Source organism: Fundulus heteroclitus, chromosome 5 (assembly GCF_011125445.2).
Source record: "Fundulus heteroclitus isolate FHET01 chromosome 5, MU-UCD_Fhet_4.1, whole genome shotgun sequence".
Lineage (NCBI taxonomy): Eukaryota > Metazoa > Chordata > Actinopteri > Cyprinodontiformes > Fundulidae > Fundulus > Fundulus heteroclitus.
In genome coordinates, this window is record NC_046365.1 from 20,951,081 (window position 1) to 20,973,058 (window position 21,978).

Below are 21,978 nucleotides of genomic sequence, written 5' to 3' on the forward strand. Positions count from 1 at the left end.
TTTAAGTTGTATTGCAATTGTAACCAAAATTATTTACTATAAAAATATCGTGCCTAACTGACTTCTATCTTTCTCTGAAACTGATATAGGCACAAAAGCAACACTGGATGAAATGAGCAAGAAAATATACTCACACAAAAAAACAACACTTTGCCTTTACTACTTTTATCCCTCTCAACTATCCACAATCCTAAGGGTGACAATTTTGGAACTACTGTATTACGCTTGTAATATCGGGCTTGTGATCATCTTAACCATACTTCTACAAATACACAACTAACAAAACAGAAGAAAAAACAGAAAATTCCCAAACAGTTAAATTTTTCCTGATAAAACAGAACAAGACAAAATCCATATACCCTTATACAGACATATAAGGGTCTATATACAGCTTGTTCTTATAACAAATTGTGTATTTGGATTATGCCTCCCCTATTAAAAAAAAAAATCCCCTGGACGATATGACGAGAGAGCTCAGAACTACCCTCCCCACTCCCTCCTCCCCCGCGGACATCTGTGGATGCTTTCTGAACTGTGGGCCGGTTGATAACATCAAGGACAATAGCCCTCTAGAGAGCGTTCATGGAAATATAACAACTCTCACCCAAACACACACATAACTGATGCCCACAACAACATATGAACTTCATCCGACTAGTCTCCAAGGTTAACCCCCTGCATAAATGTTATATGTGCTTTTCTCGTGCAAGTTTTTTTTTTTGATATCTCAAACTGTATGCTGGAATAGGATAAAGTGTGAAATATGTATTTTTTTTCCCTCTCCCTCCCCAAATGTGGCTCCTGTCTTTCCACAGAGTTAAAGGCAGCGCCCTATGGTAATCGCGTCAGGCGGGGTCCTCAGTCAATAGTTCCCCCGAAATGTTTGTGATGTATGTGATGGATGGTTGTACTGGAACTGTAATTTCCTTTTGGAATTATTAAAGTATTTATGATTCTGATTCTGATTCGTAAACCTTTTCAAGATAATCTTAACTGACCATAAAGTATCATTACGGGAGGCTGCAAAAGCAATGCTCAAGTCACTTCTCAATGCTGATGTTTCTGGTAAACTTTTTATCTATCACATGGATTTCCTCTTTTGCAACCTGAAGCTTTGAAGATTTCCAGCAGATAAAAAACTGTGTGCATGCCAATTATCACATCAGCCGGAAATATAAATGGCCAATGATAAACTTTTTAACTAGACTAGTGGTAGTATTAGATATTTACAATGCTTTTATGTATGATTGATGAAAGCATTGGTTGAAAAATTCCTTGTAATAATGAAAACCTTTCTCAATAAATTCTTCACAACACAGTTACGGCTTTATAATATTGCCATAGATTTAAGATTAAGAAACAAAATGAGTGTCAGCTTGCTTCACCAATGAGGGAAATGTTTCACAACATGTAACATCAACAGAAACAGGAAACTGCAGTTTAACAACTGCTTATTTTCATCACAGATACAACGTTCAAAATGCTCTGGGGAGAGGTCTTGCAGTCTTTGTCATCATCTTACCCTTCTTTAGTCAAAGGTCATCTAAGAACTTTAACTACCAATTGTCAAAAGCATGTGGCTGATGCTTGCACACACACACACACACACACACGCACACACACACACACACACACACACACACACACACACACACACACACACACACACACACATCAGGGGTTCGAGCTTCTTCTCCTGCTCTGGTGGTGAAGTTGAAGGGAAAACCTTTATGATAAAATTGTTGGACTTTCTTAAATTTCATGTAAGAAAATGATGCTGACTGATCTTTTCCATCTCAGCTGGATTATTTCATTTTCTCATTGCAATTGGCATCACAAAAATGATCTTTGACTGAATCTTCACCAAGGACTTCACGAGAGACAAGGTTGGTCAGCCCAGAGGAAAACTCACCTGGCCTCAAGCCTTTAGACAAGAGATTTTCCAGGGATGGAGGTTTTGCTGCTTGGGTTCTTGGATGAAGTTTGGCCCTTTGCTCAACCTGTGTTTCTCCTTAGATGGTGAGATTACTCATTAGCATAAACATATGTAATAACATAGAAATATTAATATTGACTTGTAAATTATATTATTGTTCTACTGGGATAAAGATCTGTGAGTTTTTTCCGCCTTAGAAGTCTTTGATAAGTGCGTCACTGCGTTGAATTTCCAGAGAAGCAGAACTTGTTTGGTTTTCACACTTTGGCAAATGTTTTTAATGTGTCTCAAGAGGTATGAAATGGAGTTGTGTTTCTGAATGTAACATAGAATTAGCTTAAATGATAAGATAAGTTTAACCCCCATCCCCTGACCTAGGCGTACTATGGTTTCTTCTCTCATTTCTTTCTGACAGTCACTTCTGTAATGTGTCTGGAGCCCTCGACCTCGACCCACCGCCACCTCTACCTGTGTTTCCACGAAACAGCGACAAGATGCATCTGATCTGCAGTGTTTAACTGCAGGAAGATTCCAGGTTGCAGGACAACACAACCTAGCAACACCATTGGACCACACACAGACAAAATGTATTTCCAAAGAAACATGAGCGAAGCCACTATTAACATTAAAATTCACACCAAACAATATATAACACTGTTTTTGAGTGAGTGCCATGATCCCAAGAGTGTTAAATTATTTTCCTGGGACATGGAAGCGATGGCATTGGCAGCGAGCAGAGGAAGCTGAACAAGAAACTGATGAGAACAATACCACATCTGTTCGGTTTCACAATAACTGGTATTATGGCATTAGCTTAAGGGGGTTCCCGTTAACACTTTTTCTTCATTGAGGATTTTTTTCAGGCCCAGTAGAGCTTCTCTCTAGGACGTTATAGGAAGAAAATATAATGTTCTGTAAAACACGTTTTTTTTTTTCTAGATTTGGGGGTTATGTGAAAAAAGGTAGATTTACATATGATGTTAATTTTTTTTAGAATTAGTATTACCTATTCTAATTCATGTCCATCCTGGTTGACTATTGAATGAAACTCTAATCCAGTTTTTATCAATCCGACTTCAATGAATGACAATAATTAAGAAAGCAACAATAGTTTTATTCAGAACATTTTTATAAATAAATAAATGTTCTCCAGCTCTTTTTCTTATTCTTTATTTAATATTTCTCCTTCTATATAAAATACTTTAGTGAACTGACCAACATCTCTTTCAAATGAAAACAGGTTATGCTAATAAAATGGTACAAAGCAGCAATGTGTTTGACTTTTATAATTTACAAGATTCTACACATCTGACTTCTTTTATTATTTACACTAATTCGGTTTTCTTGTGATGAAATGCAGGAAGTATTATACCTTTCCTAAATGGATAGTTGATGTTTAAAATGTTTTTTAATACATTATTACAATATATATAACATTTTCTTTTCTTTACTGTATTATACTAAGTTAATAAGATAATATAATATAAGATATACTTTATTGATCTCACAGTGGGGAAATTCACTTGTCACATTGGCTCAATAATCAAAAGAAGGTGCCAAAAGGAGGAAAAGGTGCATGAAGTATATACAGTGTGTCCACATATATACTGTGGATGGAGACAAAAAAAAAAGAACAAAAAAAAGAAAGAAAGCAGAGATTAACATGACTTATGTACATTTAGGTGACTGATATACATATGGATTTGGCGTTGTGGATTAAAGTGGTACCAGGTAAAGAACAACAGTGAGGTTTCTGAAGTCTCTTATTTAGCAGGATTATTGCACAGGCTATTGCATAGGGTATTAAATAGTTATTGCACATTAGTTGTTAAATAATAATTGCACATTAGTTATTTCACAAGGTATTGCAGTTATAGTGCAGCATTGTAAAATCTGATGGCAGCAGGGATGAATGACTTGCGGTAGCGCTCCTTTTTACAGACAGGATGTATAAGTCTGTCACTAAAGGAGCTGCTCAGCTCCTATACAGTCTGGTGCAGGGGGTGAAATGTGTTGTCCATGATGGATATAAGCTTGGACAACACCCTCCTCTCAGCCACTTCCTCCACCGAGTCCAGAGCGCAGCCCAGGACAGAAGTGGTCCTTCTCACCAGCTTATTCAGCCTCATTCTGTCCCACTCTGTGCTGCCAGGGGCCCAGCAAACGACAGCATAGAGGAATGCTGAGGCCACCACAGAGTCATAGAAGGTCTTAAGCAGGGGCCTGCTCACTCCAAAGGACCTCAGCCTCCTCAGGAGGTGGAGGCGGCTCTGGCCCTTCTTGTACAGGGAGCCGGTGTTATGAGTCCATATATAATCATATAATTATAATTGTAATTATATTATACTTGTATTATATTATTATATAATTATTAATATTATTATTATTAAAAAAGGGTGAATTGTTAAGGGTAAATTTAAATACAACTAACACGGAAGTGGTTTTCACTTCAGAGGATGAGGGGGAATTCAATTATGATCCCTTCCTGTGTATGGCAGATCACTGAGGAAATCTTTAAAGAAACATTTGCTGGAAGAGGGGGTTACAACTGACAATGTAAAAAACAGGAACTGAGCTTGGGAACGAGTATGCTTGCGATAAGATGCAGGCTGCAGCCACACGGAGCAGAATACCGTATCCGTAGAGAAAAGTTAGAGTCTAACATTGAAAACTCACCAAGCCAGAGTACTGTTAACAGACATTGTAATACCTCTGCCACGCCAGTAAGTGGCAGAGTGGAGTAATGCTGCCACACAAGTAAGAAGGAAGAAGCACAGCGTGGAAACAACAAATGCAGAAGGAAAGAGCCGTCTGAGTGGACTGACGACATGGTCCACTCAAACACAGTAGAGGAGCAAGTTCTGTTAATGTAAAATCCACAATAAATTAAATAGTGTCTGAAACACAACTCAACTCAAAAGTCTGCCATTGATGTTGTTTGTGTTAGCGCATGCGTGTTAAGGGAGAGGCGAGGTCTCTGGCTCTCACGCGTATTCACGTCAGTTTGTAGCCAATTATGTGGAGAGAAGTTTGCAGTTTCAGATGTTGTTGGTTTATCTATCGCTTCATCTGGACGGTACCACCCATCCAACTAAACAGCTTGCCAGATACAGCCAAACCTGTCTTTGTGTGGACGGGGCCACAGTTGCATGCAATACATTTTACCGGAGTTCAGGACGTTGAGCATCTTCTCCGGTTTGGGGGTGGGGTTGAATGGTAGACATTAATGATAAAAGTCTTGACTTGCTGTGTAAAACCTCAGAACACATACTGCAATTTGGACATTATGTTCTCAATTTCTTGCAAGAAAATAAAGCTGACTGATCTCACCCATCTCAGCTTGAATATTTAATTTTCTCACTGCTCCAGGCATACCCCCAACAACCTGGCAGCTGTAGCTATAGCAAAAGGAGGTTCTAGAAATGATTGACTCGGACTAGCTGAATATAATTGCAAACCACCCTCAGAACTGCACTGGCTAAGAAACCCTAATTTGGACACTGTTGAAATCTCAAATAAAAAGTGGATTGTTAAATAAATAATATTGATTTGTACAAAGAATTTCAAGCAGACACATTATGCCCAGATAATAAAGATGATCCTCCAACATATCTACAGCATGTCATCTCCTTTTCCTCCCTGCTGGCTTGGCGGGTTATTGTGCTTAAATGAAAAGAAATAAAACCTCCAACTTGTAGTCATTGGGTTAGAGATATGATGCAAAATGTAAAATTGTAAAAAAAATTAGATGTACAATGAATGGCTCTACCTGAAAATTCTGTAAAATATGGAACCCCTTTTAATATATATTAATATCTGAATATGTTACCTGGTCTGGAGTTATAGTTATGCGCTACGTTTTGGATGCATTATTGATCAGCCTTGCATATGCTGAAATGCAATGGGATGCCTAAGATTCCCTTGTTTTTATTTTTTATTATTTATTTATTTTTGTGCGGGATGGATCTGTCTCAAGTCCCGTGAGTTTTCATGGTCATATATGATTACACAATCTATAAATGTGAAAATGTAAACTGTTGGATGTTTGCTGTTTGTTGGAAAATCAATTTAAATAATATTTATAAAAGAAAAAAAAATATTTCATGCACTGCTAATGAGAGGAAGCACCTGAAAATGAAATTTTTCTCTGACATAAACTGATTCGTTCTCTGCTGAGGACCACTTTTCCATTACAGTGTTACAATAAGCCAGCCAACATGCACCATTGTGTTAAACAAACTACGCTGAATAGGAGTCATTAAACACACTGATATGTCATCAGAGAGTAAATGCCTTGAACTGTAGGCCAAATGCTTTCGGTCATATTTGTTCTTAGCTTTCTCTCAAGTTCTGCTGTTTAACATCAAAGGCGTAAAAAAGTGACTAAGGAAGGAAGAGGGAACACACCTAAACCATCCAGTGATAATACAATCAGTTGATTTCCTCTAAAAGCTGATCAGAAGGCAGATTATTCCAACCACTAAAGGGCTTATCTGTTAATGGGACTGCAAGAGTTCATTCTTGTTCCATGCCGAAAGTAATGTGTACTTTATGTGTTTCCATGTCTGACCTCCTCAGATTACTGTTGCTGTCACAAATCGCTACGTGGAGTGTATTTTTAGACATGACATATACATGTTCAGCCACCATCTGATTAATTGAAGGCAGTGTACGCCTGAAAGGGGCTTATGTCAGCCAAAAGCAATATAAAAACTGAAGTGACCCGTTTTTCCACGTTATTGTCCTACCTGTCCAAAGACAGAAGCAACAATGGGACGCAGCTTCCTCTTGTCTCCTTCAGGCAGCCAGAGCTCTTCAGGGTCTCCGTCAGGGGAGGACAGACTCAGGGTCTTGGCTTTGGGCTTTGGTGGCCTCTTTATGCTAGCTGAACTCCATCGTCTGAAGGATTCAATCTTCTTCTTAATAGAACCCTGGAGAATAGTGTCAACCAAACAAATTAAAATCTCTCCAAGAAAAAAAAAAAGATGCACTGATACCAGTGGATATTGAAGAGACAAAATGAAAATATGTCCAAATTAATTTTTATCCATTTAATTTGTAGAAAAGACGTAAGTGCATCAGGGACAGAACTTTGCACCTTAAAGTCATAGATTGGCATTTAGATCGACTGACCTTCTTTATTAGCTTCCCCTCCTGCACATCCATAGACTGGACTGTTTTCGTCTCAGTCATCTTTGCAGTCCAGCTGACCCCCACGGAGACGTCTTTGTTTTTTTTTCTCCCCCTGTGCCTCAGTCTCTTGTCCTCTCCTCTTCTTTATCTGTCACTACAGCATCTGACACCAAATCATAATCTGAGGTATATCCCCCACTGCTTTCGCTCCTCCTCTCATCCCTCACACTCTCCATGTTTTACCCCTCCTCTTTTATTTACATCCATCACTCACTTTATCTGTTTGACCTGGATTTCATTTATTCTCCAGTTTATGCACATTTATTTTTAATTCACGAGAAATGTCTTTTAGTCCTCTGTTACTATTGTGACTTTGTAGAAAACAGATCAAAAACATCAGTTTTATCTATTAATCAGAGGTGTATCAGTGGCCCTCCTCATGCTGTGCTTGATATGAGCCTGACACTATTTTCCACCCATGTATGTGACATCTCTGATAATCCTGTATTTATTTCCTCGCTCACCCTTCTGTTCTCATGCTGATGTTGGCTTATCCTCAATCCTCTGCAATTTATTGAGCTTCCCATTGTTTGTCATGTTCCCCATATGGGATGGTCCTTCAAATGTAAGCACTAAAATACACATACTCAGACTAAAGAAAATGCCTCGACTGAAAGGACCAAGAAGGTCATTATTTACTCACCTTCATTTCAACTACATCCACCAGAGGGAAAATATATTGTCAATGTAGAAATTTATCAGAAAAAGCTCTAAAAGGGCAGTTTTGTGGAAGAAGAGTGTTAAGCATTTTGGATTTAAGTATTTCTTAGTACTATATTCTGTTGCTTATATTTTATGTTCACCTAAACTGTGGTGGCTTTAAATTCACTGATTTATGCTTTCAGCCATCTGTGGAGAAACAGCAAGTAACTATTTAACTCAAAGTAATATTTTTTAGATTTTAAACTGTTTATATTTTGGACATCAACTGAAATAACAACTACTGCGATGAATGAAAACAGATTTTTAAAGTAAGAGAAAACACAATTTATATATAAAAAATTGACCAACATACAAATTTCCTCTGACTTTGAAGTTACTATTCTCTATTTCAGGGTGTAACCTTTGTAAAATAATTGCAAGCTATGGCTCTAGCACATCAGGCTGCTAAACTGATGCAAAAAAAATTTCCTTTCTCAAACTGATCTGAAATTTGTGAAAGTTACACATTTACATGGACTTCACTGTTACTTTGTAGAACCTATAAAATAAAAAAAAATCACATAAAAGGCTTATGAACAAGATGTTGGTTAAAGTGCCAGCAATCTGAGGAAGGATCCGTGTCTTCAAAAACAATCTACATGATCGTTATGATTTCTTTTTATTAACATCCTTCTTGAGATCCAGAGTCTCATTTTCACACGACCAACAACATTAAAACACATCTGATGAAACACAACCAGTAAGGTGAGTTCCAAAAGCACTAAAAGCATCAACAGATGTCCATTTAACGTTAAAGTGTCTTTAAAAGCTTTTTTAATTCTTAGCGCAATCAGGTGGGACAGTTTCAGGTCTTGCTGCAGGAAGTGTCAGGATTACGGGGGGAGGGGGCATGTGAGAAGGCCTTTTTGCAAACTTCCAACAAGGAGACGGGATGTTAAGCAAGTTAAGACAGCAGACTTAACTCTGATTTGCCCGGTCATGTCCTCCAGGCGAAGCGGGATTTCTCCCATGTGCTGGCTTGTGGGTCTTTTCAGGTGGAACATTAGATCCCCATTTGGGATCATGGACCTAAAATTCAGTGTTATAATCACCGTGTGATCAGAGACAAAAACTGGTGCACAGGTACCCGATCAGTTGGTGGCCAACGATGGGTAGATGTTGTTTCCTCCACACAGGAACCATCCCCCTTCCGTTGGTGTGGGGGGAACAGATCTATGAGATTGGCTTTGCACCCCTTTACATGGCCCAGCTTCTTGTGCCCCATCTGGTAGGGTGAGAATACACATATTGAGTGTACTTCACTTCAATTCACTGTTCTATTTCTCGGTGGAGGCGGTCACACTTTCCTGCTGCTCCTTCTGCTGCTCCTACCTCCCTGCTCTGTCCTGCTTTTGCTGTGTCTTGTCTTTCTGAGCCCTCTCTTCATATCACCCAAATTCTATAACAATGGATCTGGTCGGCTGGTCTCTCAATGCAATTGATACATTTTTTTTGGCAAGAATGCAGGGTAAAGGGGACCCGTCTTGTCCTGACGGGACACACTTCTTGGGATATACCCTAGATTCTTGGAACATGTGGAAAATGGTGTGTTTTGCGATTTTGTCAGTCGAGGACGTTGAAGACGTATACATGTTTGGATTCATGATACTCGGATTTCTTCTATTTAGATTTGGAGGATACCTGATGTGTCTACAATTACAGAGGATGTTGGTGGCAATCATGGCCAAGATCAGGCTGCCGGCCGTATTTGATGCGCTCACAAAAGCTGTGAACGAGCAGAACCATAAGCTGGATGAGCAGAGCCGCAAGCTGGATGCGATGGAATGCAGGCTGGCTGCGGTGGTTGAACTCAGAGGTGAGATGGGATAAAATCTTGGATGTGCACGCTCGCTTCAAGGCGGAAGCCTTTTCAAAAGCCCGTTTGCATGTCCTTTATTTATGTATTTCTGGACATAAACTCTCTGCTGTTTGCCCATTTGTAGATTTAACCCAAATTGACAAATTTGACTTCTTCAGGCCCACATTATCTTTTAGACAAGTTTTGCACGCTCCAGAATCGCATAAAAATGTTACAGCCTGTCCATTTATGTTTAACACAATATACGGTTTCTCTTTTAGTGTGTTTAACAGTTCCTGGACAGCACAGATGTTTACTACTTCATTTAATCCTTCATGTAGTCATGCTTCGATATACTGCTGGGGTCTGCACCCTGGACCTCTATGTGGGGGCTGGTTATTCAGGTTTTCTGGACAATCTCTGGACTCGTGGTCTAATGAGCCGCAGGTCTTGAAAGTAATAGTAATAATAATATTAATATAATCTTTATTGTCATTAAAACATACATTACAAACATACATTAAAACGAAATGTGTTCTCTGCTTTTAACCCATCTCCCTTGGGAAGCAGTGGGCTGCCATGTACAATCTGGGGTTAAGGGTCTTGCTCAGGGACCCAGAGTGCCGGCGCTGGGGATCGAACCGGGTACTTGCATCCTTCTCTGAGTGCAAGCGTGCTGCTCTAACCAGTAGGCCACCACTTACCCCAAAAGGTGTAGGGTGGCTACTTTTTCCATTTCCCCCCTTTTTCCTTTCCCTGTCATCTGTGTTGGAAACCTCGGCCCCTTCCCCTCGGGCCCCCTTGGGCCCCCTCTTCCTCTGCGGTGTCCCCCACACACTCTATGCGTTTTTTGCATATTTCTTATGAACACCTCGGATTTGGAGAGGCTGGGGTCCATCCATAAAATTTGTGCACCCCCTCCGGAGGATCCCCCACCATTTTTCTTAGCGTGTTTTGCTGTGTGCCTGGCATGTTCCATGGTGCGAGCGACATTAGCAGTTCCCAGGCTTACAAAGTGATTTTTTACCCATGCACTAATATGCGGAGGGAAACCATTTAGAAGTCCGATCTTTATTTGTTGTTGATATGCGCTGTTGTCATCCGCATTGTAGGATATTCCGCTATGAATTCTGATTTCTTTTTCAAATCTAATTTTGAACTCACCTACATCTTCTCCTGTTTTTTGTTTTATCAGAATCAGATCTACTTTAATAATCCCAGAGGGAAATTGCTGTTTCAGTACAACCGCCTTAACATAACAAACAAACAAACATCACAAACATTTCAGGGGGAGACGATTTACTGAGGCCTTGCTGCCAAGGAACCGCCTTACACGGTGCCCACAGGGCACTGCCATTACTCTGTGGAAAATAGAGGCCACAAAAAAAAGGAAAGTGAGAGGGAAAAAAAACATAACTCATACTTTATCCTATAACAGGATACAGTTTGAGGTATCAAAAACCTCTTGCACAAAAAGCACAAATAAGACGAGACACATAGCAGAAGGTAAACATTTGAGACTAGTCACGTGTAAGTTCATCAGTTTATATGAGAATCAGTTATGCGTGTCTGTTTGGGTGAAAGTGTTTATATTTCCGTGAACACTCTCCAGAGGCCATTGTCCTTGATGTTATCAGCCGGCTAACAGTTCAGAAAGCATCCACAGATGTCAGCGGGGAAGGGTGGGGGGTAGCATGGTAGAGTTCTGAGCTCGTTCCTAATAACAAACCAGGAGTAGAGATAGGGAGGCATAGACCAAATATGTTATTTGTTATGAGGGCAAGCTGCACTGCTTTCCTGTCAGCTTTAAGTCTTTTGCTGGCTCCAAATGGTGAAATCCAATTTTCCAAATTGTTGGGCTTTTCCGCGCTTCACATCCTGATTTTATCCCAAAATCCCCTTGAGTCCAACCACTGAAGCCAGTCTTCGTTCCAGCACATCCAGCATTTCCGCGTCGCTCCTCCACCTTCCAGAACTGTCCGTTCACCGCCTTAGTGAGCGCGTCATATGCAGCCGGTAGACTGATCAAGGCCAAATGGCTACCGACATCCGCTGTATTTGCTGATACATCAAAAATCCACCAGATCCAATAAGTAGAAATCCAACTATACTGAATCCAAACATGCAAACGTTTCAAACATCCAGGAATGACAAAGTCCAAAGACACACCATTTTCCATACAAGAATATAGGGTGTATCCCACAAAATGAGTCAAATCAGGACCAGACGGGTCCCCCTTTCGTTGCTCAGAAAGACAAGACATAGCAGCAGAAGCAGGAGAGGGACCTCTCCTTTATGGATGCTAGATGGCCATACTCTACTGTTCTTTGAAAAACTGTTCTAACGGTTTCCTGCACTGGATTCCATTGATTTTGTAAATCTTGATGCATTTGGTCATTATCTTGATTTGTGTAAGGGATACCATTAACGCCCTTTCCTGTATAATTTCCTCTTATTTTCCCCCAATATCTCTCTGCTGAAGATTGGAGAGCTTGTCCAAACTCATGTCCGTTGAACTTATATGAGGCATAAACATTTTGCATATCTCAGATCCATTGTTCTGGATCTTCTTGCATTTCAATCATTTAATATCACCTTCCACAGCTTTTCTAGCTTCTTCAAGTTCCCAGGGTCTAAAAACATATAACACTGGCTGGTGGTTATTCCCCTGTCTTGGGTTTGGATTTGCCACTTGTATCATCTGTATCATCAGGTATACTCCACTAGTTGTTTCTGTTTTTTCCTCTCGTGGTCTTAAATGATACGGAACAGTCTGGGGTGCACTTGGGCGAGATGGATAAGGACTTTATGCTGGTGGTGGATCTAATTCTTGGTCCCCCACTGCACCTTCTTCACTAAATAGGGAACATCTATTAGAAAATGTGACAGTTTGGTCACGGTTTTGGGACTTGCCTTTAGGGCTACGTTTTTTCTTCACTGTTACCCAACCCTCTTGATCATCCTGCTGTTCGGGTTCAGGTGTGGCATTAGATTAAGGACTGGCATAAGGCTGCTGGTGTTGCCTACAGCTGGTTGGTTGGGTTTCATTGTCTTCTGGTCTGACATACATTATGTTACTGTAGGAAAGCCTGGCCAAAGTGGCTAAAGAAGGCAGTAGGCAAAAAATGTCCAATGTAGCAGGAGGTTTATTTAGAAAAATGGTGGGAAAATATTTACAAAAATCCCCCCCAAAAAATTGCTCAAAGGTTAATGTGGCACAACAGATCATACATAACATATGATCATACTGAACATAAAACAACCAAAATTAACGTCACGTGCACTCAGCTACACTGACCTGGTTCTCTGTTCCCCATGAACCTTTCAATTTCTCTCCTTAAATACTTCATTTCCAGGCAGACAAAACTGTCTCCAATGGACTCTTGTATGCAGACTTGAACAGATTAGTTTTGAGTTTAGACCTAAACTGGTTGATAATGTCAGTACTGTGGACGTCTGGAGGGAGAAAATCCTAGAGTTTGTAAGCAGAGAGGGAGAAAGCTCTGCTTCCCATGGTACTGCGGTGGAAACAGTGAATAGAAGCTCCCCAGAGCCATCAGAGTCCCCTGCATGGGGTAGAAGATGTTGTCCAACTGGGATGACATTTTAGCAAACAATCTCCTGTTACTCACTACCTCCACTGTGTCCAGAGGGCATCCTAAAACAGAGTGGGCTCTCCAGACCAACCTGTTCAGTCTCTTAAAGTCAATCAGCAGAGATGCTGATGCCCCAGAGCATAAAAAATGGTTGATGCCCCAGCAGAGTCATAGAAGGTGAAGAGGAACGGCCCCTTCACTCCAAAAGACCTGAGCCTCCACAGCAGATACAGTCTGCAGTGCCATTTTTTGTAGACTGCTTATGTGGTTCTCTTTATTTAGATGGCCTGCTTAGCATAAGATAGAAGAAAAAAATATGGATTCTTACAAAACAGATGTGGTAGCAGCAGCTACGCATGTGTCCTCTTGCGCTGCCATGTTTGTGTTGGTTTGGCTGTCTCACCGGTATGACCTGGCTTAAATCTCAATAAAAATAAAAACTTGATTGGTCCGAACCGTTTATCGTTAAGAGACAAGCCGGAGTGGTAAAAGATGGATTCTCATGTGTTTGTGAAAGCAGAAATACCATGAGAATTCGTCTTGCAGGCAAGGTTAGTCTAATACCCTAGTCTGATAAAGCTGGTCATTTAATATATTTAATATATACATTAATATATATCTGCTTCTGATTTTCCCTCAGCCATGACTTGACAGAAAAAAAGATTCTTTGGAGAAAGCCTGACTGCAAGCTTTGGGTATTGGGACAACAGCATGCTGTGGAAAAGCTGTGGCCTGACGTCAGCTCCATGTTCACACACAAACAGAAAGAGGAGGATTTATTCACTGATTCAGTTTAGTTTATAATTAAATGTGCTGTTCTTTAATCTTTCATTCATTTTCATTTTGTGTTATAAGACAATATGTAGGTTTTTTTAAAACAGAAGTGATGGGGAATTTCCCCCTTAACAACTCAGAAGGACCTAGAAGGACACGGGTGAGGTCACCTGTCAACTGTCAGTTTGATAGCTGTCAAAAGTTTGACGAAAGGCAAATGTATTAGCTATTTATGGAGGAAGGTGCTTTGGTCAGCTCAGACTAAAATTGAAATTTTCCGCCACCGAGGAAACCACCATGTCTGGTGCAAACCCAACACACCTCTTCACCCTAAGAACACAATCCCACTGTGAAACATGGTGGTGGCAGCATCATGCTGTGGTCATGTTTTTCAGCAGATGGAACTCGGAGTTGGTTCAAATTGAGGGAAAGACAAATTATGCGTAAAAACAGGGATATTCTTGAGTAAATCTGTGATTTGAGACTGGGATGGAGGTTCACCTTCCAGCAGGATGATGAACTAAAGCATATTATTAAAGCAAGACTTGAGAGGTTTAAGGGGATAAATGTAAATGTTTTGGAATGGCCAAGTCAAGTCAAGTTAAGAATCTGTGATTAGATCTGAAGAATGCTGTTCACAAGTGAAAACCAATCACCATGAAGGAGATGGTGCAATTTTGCCTCAAGGAATGGGCAAAAATCCCAGTGGCAAGATGTGACGAGTTCAATGAGACTGCTGCAAAAAGTGCCTCAATGGAGTATTGACTTTAGCGTAGGTTAACAGTTATGCATGCTGAAGTTTCCTGTCGTTTGCATCAAAAGATCAAACATCTTCAAAGCTTTTGGCTTGTTCTGTAAATAAAATGGTGCAAACTCTCAAACAGACAGTTTTAATTTCTGGGTGTGAGGCAACAAAACCTGAAAAATGCCAAGGGGGTGAATAGCTTTGCAAAGCATAGTATATTAAAATTTCCATACAGAAATACATACATATTTCTTAGAATTTCTTATTGTAGTGATTCATTCAAAGAGATGGGGAATCTGAAAGCAGAACACCCATTTCCTCTAAAACAAGACTGAGGACTCACATCAGCTAGGTATTTTTTTCCAGGTCGTTGCTTGTTGTGTCACACAGCAGTTTAGAAACCGCCTTTGAAAAGAAAAGCTCTTTCACTTCTTAGAGCACAAAGAAGAGGAAAGAAGAGACAGAGAGGGAGAGTTTGTTCCTTTCACTTTTTTCACTGTTAGACTTTTGAAAATTAGTTTGGGATTATTTTAGAAACTTGAAAAAAGTATTTTAGATCCTTTTTCTGTCTTGGACCAAACTGGTGAGTGCAATTCGGGCTTTTGTCCAGTTTTAATGCGTTTTATCAATAGTGGAGAATAATGTACAATTAAGCCCACAATTAGTAGCATTATTGTTGTTTTGCACATTTCTCAAAATCACTCTACTTTTAACAGCTGTACAATAATTTTTTCTTATGTTGTAAATTTGCTTTTTCCGCTGGTAATTCCGAATTTCCCCACTTTGGGAAAATGAAGGATCTTTCTATATTCTTTTCTATGAATGAACTTTGTTGGGAAGATCTAAAGTTAGAAATTTGCAGTAAGGTTGAGGGCTTCATAATTAAGGACATGCTATTTTAACTTAACTGTGAGACTATATATAAATTAGACCTCTCTTCTTCTTTACAAAAGAAGCATTGCATGACATGACATGTTTTTCAAACGAACCTCTGATTTCTCATAAGACACATGATTGGATGAAGTTTAATTTACTTATGGAAAGGTTCAGATACTCACTGGTAACTAATCAGTAACCTTTTTGGACTGTGACAAAAATATAACATCACATAGTCGCGTTGTGTGGTTTATGTTACTTTCTCTAAAATGTCAGAAAACACAAAGTTTTGTGCTATTACATTTTCAGTGATACATTCTGCAAACCTACTAGGATTTGGCCCAAAGAGGAAGAGCTGGCCAGGCAGTGACACAGGAAAAACGATTGCTTTGAAACTTTTTGAAATAAGTTTACACAACAAGAGTTGTGTAAAATCCTGAGATCATAAAAGCAAAACTTTTGCGGTGTTAATTATTTGAGGAACTACTTGAACTTTTTACACTCTAACCTTAACCCTGCAGCCTCCAGGCATTTGGACAGTTAACCAGTCCAAATGTAATAAATTTAGTCATAATTTCTCTCCCACTTTACAAACATGAAAACAATCAGGAAATTTCCATCAGCTGTAATGGTTCATAATTTTAGTTTTCATAGTTTTTTTATTTTATTTATAAAGTGCAGAGAGAAAACAAACCCTCACAAAATGTGAATTTTTATGTATGGATGCACTCTGCTTAAATGGAAGTGTGACAGAACCTTCCTCTCAACTTTTTATATAATTTTAAGTCACAAATTTCTTACAACAATGCCCCTCTCTTTGTTTTGTGTGTGTGCAAGAGCATATCCTTAAATACATGATGATTAATCTAAATAGAAGCCAAATAACTCAGCTCTAATACTCTTATCCGCATCTGCTAGCTACAAGTATGGCAGCTGAGCACTAAACCCTTTTAAAGGCACACTATGCAACATTTTTCAGTTAATTAATGTGTTCCATACCGTTTTGGATGATTAAATGAGTCATTCCAGGTCGAACAAAGGTTTTCTTGGCCGTCCTGGTGGTCTGTGGGGGAAATACCGCACTTGCAATTGCAAGAGCCCTCGGCCCGCACACACAGGCTCAGAAGTCTCGTGCAAGACCGCGAGAGTCGGTCTTGCTTTACGGCGAGAACTCCATGTGTTTTTGCCCTGCCATTCACTATATGCACGCGCGAAAGCAACAACAAAGAACCGCGTGTTAACGTCAAATAAACATGCAAGCATATCAAGGTTTTTTTTAATTATTATTATTATTTTTTTTTTTTTTTTTTTTTTTTTTTTTTTTTTTTGAATGTTGGCGAGGCGGTAGTGTGAGTACCGCCTCGGTATCTTGATGTTGGGTTAAAAAAAAAAAACCCTGATGTTCATACTTTCACTGTGTTAGTCATTGTTTGTACTGCCGTTTTTTCGACTTTTCGTTGCGTTCGCCTGTCTGCTAAGCTCAAAACAACCGCGCCTGGCTTGACGGAGAAACCAGGAGAACAGCTGAGCATCTTTACGACAGTGAACTTTTACTTTCGCCCTCTGGGGGGAGCCTCGCTGGAAAATCAACCCCGGTTGCATAGTATAGCTTTAAAGCAACGCTCCTCCTGCCTAACCTCCCTTTCTTTCCTTTTTCACATCTCATCTGTTCCAGCTGCATTTTTTACAGCACTTTATAGAATTCCTCTCTTTCCACATTGGTCTCAGCATCTTCTGCACTTAGATGTTCTCCTGCTGTTTTATCTTTTCTTAATCTGCCTGCAGCCAGTGGTCAAGCGTCTTCATTGCTTCTGTATTGTCCTATTCATGTCTCCTCTGAGGAATTTTCTTAAATATGCCAGTAGATGCCTAGACCACTCAGAAGAATTTAATCTGGATGTAAAATTATGGATTAAATATTGTTTTTTACAGTGCCCTTCACACATCCCTGGTAATGATCTGTAAAATGCCTGAAAAAAATTAGATCAGATTTGACTACAGTAGCAAAATCCTACACTGGGGATTTTACAAATCCCGACTATTAATTTCAGCACATTTGTTAAGCAATAGAGAGAAAAAGAAATCCCATGTTAATAAATAAAAATTGGTGCAAAACTTTTTGGCTGCATTAAACATTGTCCCCGTATATTTTCCTCGCTTCTCTTTTCTATAAGATATTTAAGTCGGAGGATTGGGATGGCGGAGGACAAAGATTGGTTTTGTATGTGGTAAACCCATTCTGTGTGAATCTGGCCATGTGCTTTGGATGTTTACCATGCTGCAGGACCAAATGGTTATCAGTTTCCAAGAAAAGCCAACCAGACTTCCGTTTAAAATCTCATCTTATTGCCAAATCTTCATTATGCGTCGAACACAAACAAGAAACCCAGGGCTCTTGATGAGAAATTGCTCCACAGCATGACAGCTCCTTCAATATATACATCAGCTGGCATAAGATACTTTTCTTCACTTTTATTGTTTGCTTCACTCAAAACCCAGCTGGAGTATCCATTATTGAAAGAATGGCATTGCATGCCTCCCAAACAAGCGGTGAGGATGTACATTGCACATACTGGTTGCTATAAAGGTTGTTTTCTATCATCCTGATTACTGTGGTGACAACGCTGAGACCTCATCCAGGCTTGTTTGTCACAGTTCCAGCTATTTTACACTTTTTAATGATTTCTCTGGCTGTTAGTGTTGACATTAAGTGAGTAGATACTTTCTTGTAGCTTTCTTCTGACTTATGAAGATCAGCATTCATCTGTTTAACTTCAATGGCATTTTCAATTGTCTTTTCCACTTTGAAGCCTCACTAAGACGCCACTGGTCAGAATTTTTTTTATTCAAATGCAAACATCCCCAATTAACCCCCAAAGGGAAATTAAATGCTGGTGTAAGTCATGGGGGTTTCTTCAACGAGTTGAAAAAACGAGATTGCTGCAGGCAGGAAGGAGCTCCCGTAGCTCTCTGTCTCACAGTTGATCTGGAGAAGCCTTTGACTGAAGACACTCTGCAGAAATTCAACAAATCTTGTACAAAAGTAAAGAAATAGCTCTGAAATGCTTCAGTTAAATTTGTTTTATAGGAACTGTATGTTTGTATTTAATTCAAAATAAAAATAATGGTTGGATTTTTCAAAAAGGAGAGAAAAAACTGTGACAATATGCCTACAATGAGATGTTTACAAACTCAATCAAATTTATTTAATCCTATTTATTTCTAAATATTACCACTTAAATTGAATCAAACAAGTTTGGTCTGTTCAGATTAACGGACAAAAGAAAATGAAATCATTTTTTAAAACCTTTTAATTAATAAAGAACCACTGAATTTTGATTATCAGCAAATTATCAACAAATATGCACATGAACATATGGTAGAAAAGTTGAATACCGAGAAGAGGAAGATAACAGCGTTTTCATGGCTGATAGGAATGTAGAAGCTGACTGAGGTTTAATCCTGGTTTGTGTTTATTCTCCGAATCTTCATTCGCTAACATTCTATCTAAATTAGAACTACCTTTGTGATAATCCCATGCTGCTGTGGCCTACATAATATAAAAGCCTCTGAGTTTGTGTTTGTGTGTGTATGTCCAAGAGAGTATGAAAAAGACACACAACTGCATTGGTGGTGATGAGATGGTTAATCAAAACTAATATCAGGTAGGATGAAATCCAATCACTCAGAAAGCGGGTCAGATGCTCAGCAACTCAGATTTGAAGTGATCCTGGAAAACAGGACCTGAAAAGCATAATCCTACTTTATCTCTTCACTGCTATTCATGTCATCAGTACTCTTCTGCTCTCTGGTGGCTGGAAGAAGCAGTGACTGTTGCCTTGCAGCAAGAAAGTCCCCTGTTTGAATCCTGGCCCGTGCTCCTTCTACATGGAGTTTCCACGTTCTCCTCATGCATGTGGGGGTTCCCTCCGGGTACTCTGGCTTCCTTCCACAGTCCAAAAACATACATGTTGAATCAATTCCTTGAACTGCTCTGTGTACGTGCGTGCGTGCGTGTGTGTCTAGCCTTTCCGCATGTTCAGTGTAGAAAATATTCATGTTGATCAAACATAGGGAGATAAAGGAATATTAATTGACAAAATTAACAATATAGCTGGAATGACCGGTGCTGGTGAACCCGATATTCAGCCGGACACAGAGCTACGTCTCATTAAAAGCTTTGTTGTGAGGAATCAATAGTGGTGGGTGAGGCAGACAAGCAGAACAAGCCTTGAACAGATGAGTTATGGCTGATGAAGCAGGCAGCAGGGGACCAGAGGATGCAGGTAGTGAAAGACCAGAACAGGCGATGTGGACCGGGGAACCACCAGAACGGGCAGAGCGAGCAGCTGGGACTCATGGGGAAACAGGCAGAACTGCAGCATGCAGACACAGGCACTTTTAACCGAAGAGTCCAGGTGGCTAGGCACACAGGATCCGGTATAGACCAGGCACATAACACCGGACAAAACGAGAAGAGAAGAGACGTTATGGCAGGGATGAGTTGGCTGACGCAGGTATATGTAGACAGGTGCACAGGTGAGCTGGCTGACCAATTAGTGGCAACAGGTGCAGCTGATCTAGAGTAGAGTGATGGCTGGAAGGAGACTGAGCTGACTGGATGATGACTGGTGATTTAGAGGTGACAGGTAGATAGGAAAAGTCCAAAACAAAACAGACAAAAACCTAAATCTTGACAATAGCAGGATTTGAAACAAACAAGAAAAATAATTTACTGACATAGTAATAATAACAAATTGACAAATGTAACACAATATTATATATAATTATATCAATGGTACTATATATATATATATATATATAGAGAGAGAGATATATATATATCTATATAGATATAGATATATAGATATATATAGATAGATAGATAGATAGATAGATAGATAGATAGATAGATAGATAGATAGATAGATAGATGTGTGTGTGTGTGTGTGTGTGTGTGTGTGTGTGTGTGTGTGTGTGTGTGTGTGTGTGTGTGTGTGTGTGTGTGTGTGTGTATATAATTTTGTGATTATGTCTGAAAAGTTTGAAGAAGTGAAATATATTTAATCATACCCTTTTCCTTCCTATTTCCTTCCTATTGTCCTTAACACCAACAATCTTCCTGATACCTACTTTACTTATGAGTCCATACAACTCAAAGTCCATTACATGAGATAAATCAAGATACTGTACATATAAACATACGCATTCACATGTGCCTACACACATCTACATTCAGACACTTATTACCTACAGCCCATAGCCCACACCAAAACGATAATCACTAAAGTATGTATACACCCATATACAGTGGCTGATAGTACTTAATGCTGTTCACTGCCCTTCTTCCATCTCATATCTTTCAAGAAAATAATAATAATAATAACAATAAATACAAATAATAATAATAACTAGAAAAAGCTGTTCCTGCGTAACAGCGAGTGAGAATGCTAATCTGCAGAATGATTTGAGCAGAAGATGCAGAAGAGAAAAACTAGCTGAAAAACTGTCAAATCAAAGAACCAATTTGAACATGAAAGGACAAAAGCCCAAGGATTAGAAGAATATTGTAAAAGAGCTAAACCAGTTAAAGAGGAGTAGTAGTATCAGTAGTAGTAGTAGTATCAGCAATAGTACTAGTAGTAGTAGTAGTAGTAGTATTACTAGTAGTATTAGTATCAGTAGTAGTCGTATCAATAGTAGTAGTTGTATCAGTAGTAATAGTAGTAGTAGTAGTAGTAGTATCACTAGTAGTATTAATATCAGTAGTAGTCATATCAGCTGTAGTAGTATCAGCAGCAGTAGTGGTAGTAGTAGTAGTTGTATCAGTAGTAATAGTATCAGTAGTAGAAGTAATACTATCAGTAGTAGTAGTATCAGTAGTAGTAGTAGTTGTATCATTTGTAGTAGTATCAGCAGCAGTAGTGGTAGTAGTAGTAGTTGTATCAGTAGTAGTATCAGTAGTAGAAGTAATACTATCAGTAGTAGTAGTATCAGTAGTAGTAGTAGTAGTAGTATCGGTAGTACCATTATAAGTAATAGTAGTAGTAGTATCAGTAGTATCAGTTTTTGAAGAATTTGAATGAATATGAAGAATTTGACGCAAAGGTAGGTCAACAACAGTATGACATTTAGTGATTGGGCCATGTTTCCTTATATTTTCCATCTAATAGAATTGCCCCTGTGGCCTGGCTTTGTGTGGCTTTGTGACACATCACTCCCGTCTGTCACCTGTGCATAGGGATAAGTCCTCAGTGTAAGCGCACCTTAACTTTAGTGTGAAAGATTGCTTTTCATTAATATGCAAATGTTTCAGGGAGCCATGTTTTTAAATTTGTTTCCATCATTAGTAGTATGA

The 21,978-nt window shown here is 39.3% G+C and overlaps 2 protein-coding genes across 3 annotated transcripts in view; one reads left to right on the forward strand and one right to left on the reverse strand.

The window, feature by feature from the left end:
- Positions 1–7,231, reverse strand: part of cabp2a (calcium binding protein 2a) — a 32,092-nt gene extending 24,861 nt beyond the window's left edge. Inside the window, exons 1-2 of the mRNA XM_036137161.1 lie at positions 7,070–7,231; positions 6,685–6,867 (exon numbers count right to left, since the gene is read on the reverse strand). Of these exons, the coding sequence (XP_035993054.1) occupies positions 6,685–6,867; positions 7,070–7,129 (243 nt within the window). The 5' untranslated portion in view covers positions 7,130–7,231. The remainder of the gene's footprint in view (positions 1–6,684; positions 6,868–7,069) is intronic.
- Positions 7,232–15,175: 7,944 nt separating this feature from the next.
- The window catches only part of vwa11 (von Willebrand factor A domain containing 11), a 35,526-nt gene continuing 28,723 nt past the window's right edge, over positions 15,176–21,978 (forward strand). For both annotated transcript variants that reach the window (XM_036137162.1, XM_036137164.1), the window contains exon 1: positions 15,176–15,327. The gene's annotated coding sequence lies outside the window, so the exon portion shown is untranslated. The remainder of the gene's footprint in view (positions 15,328–21,978) is intronic.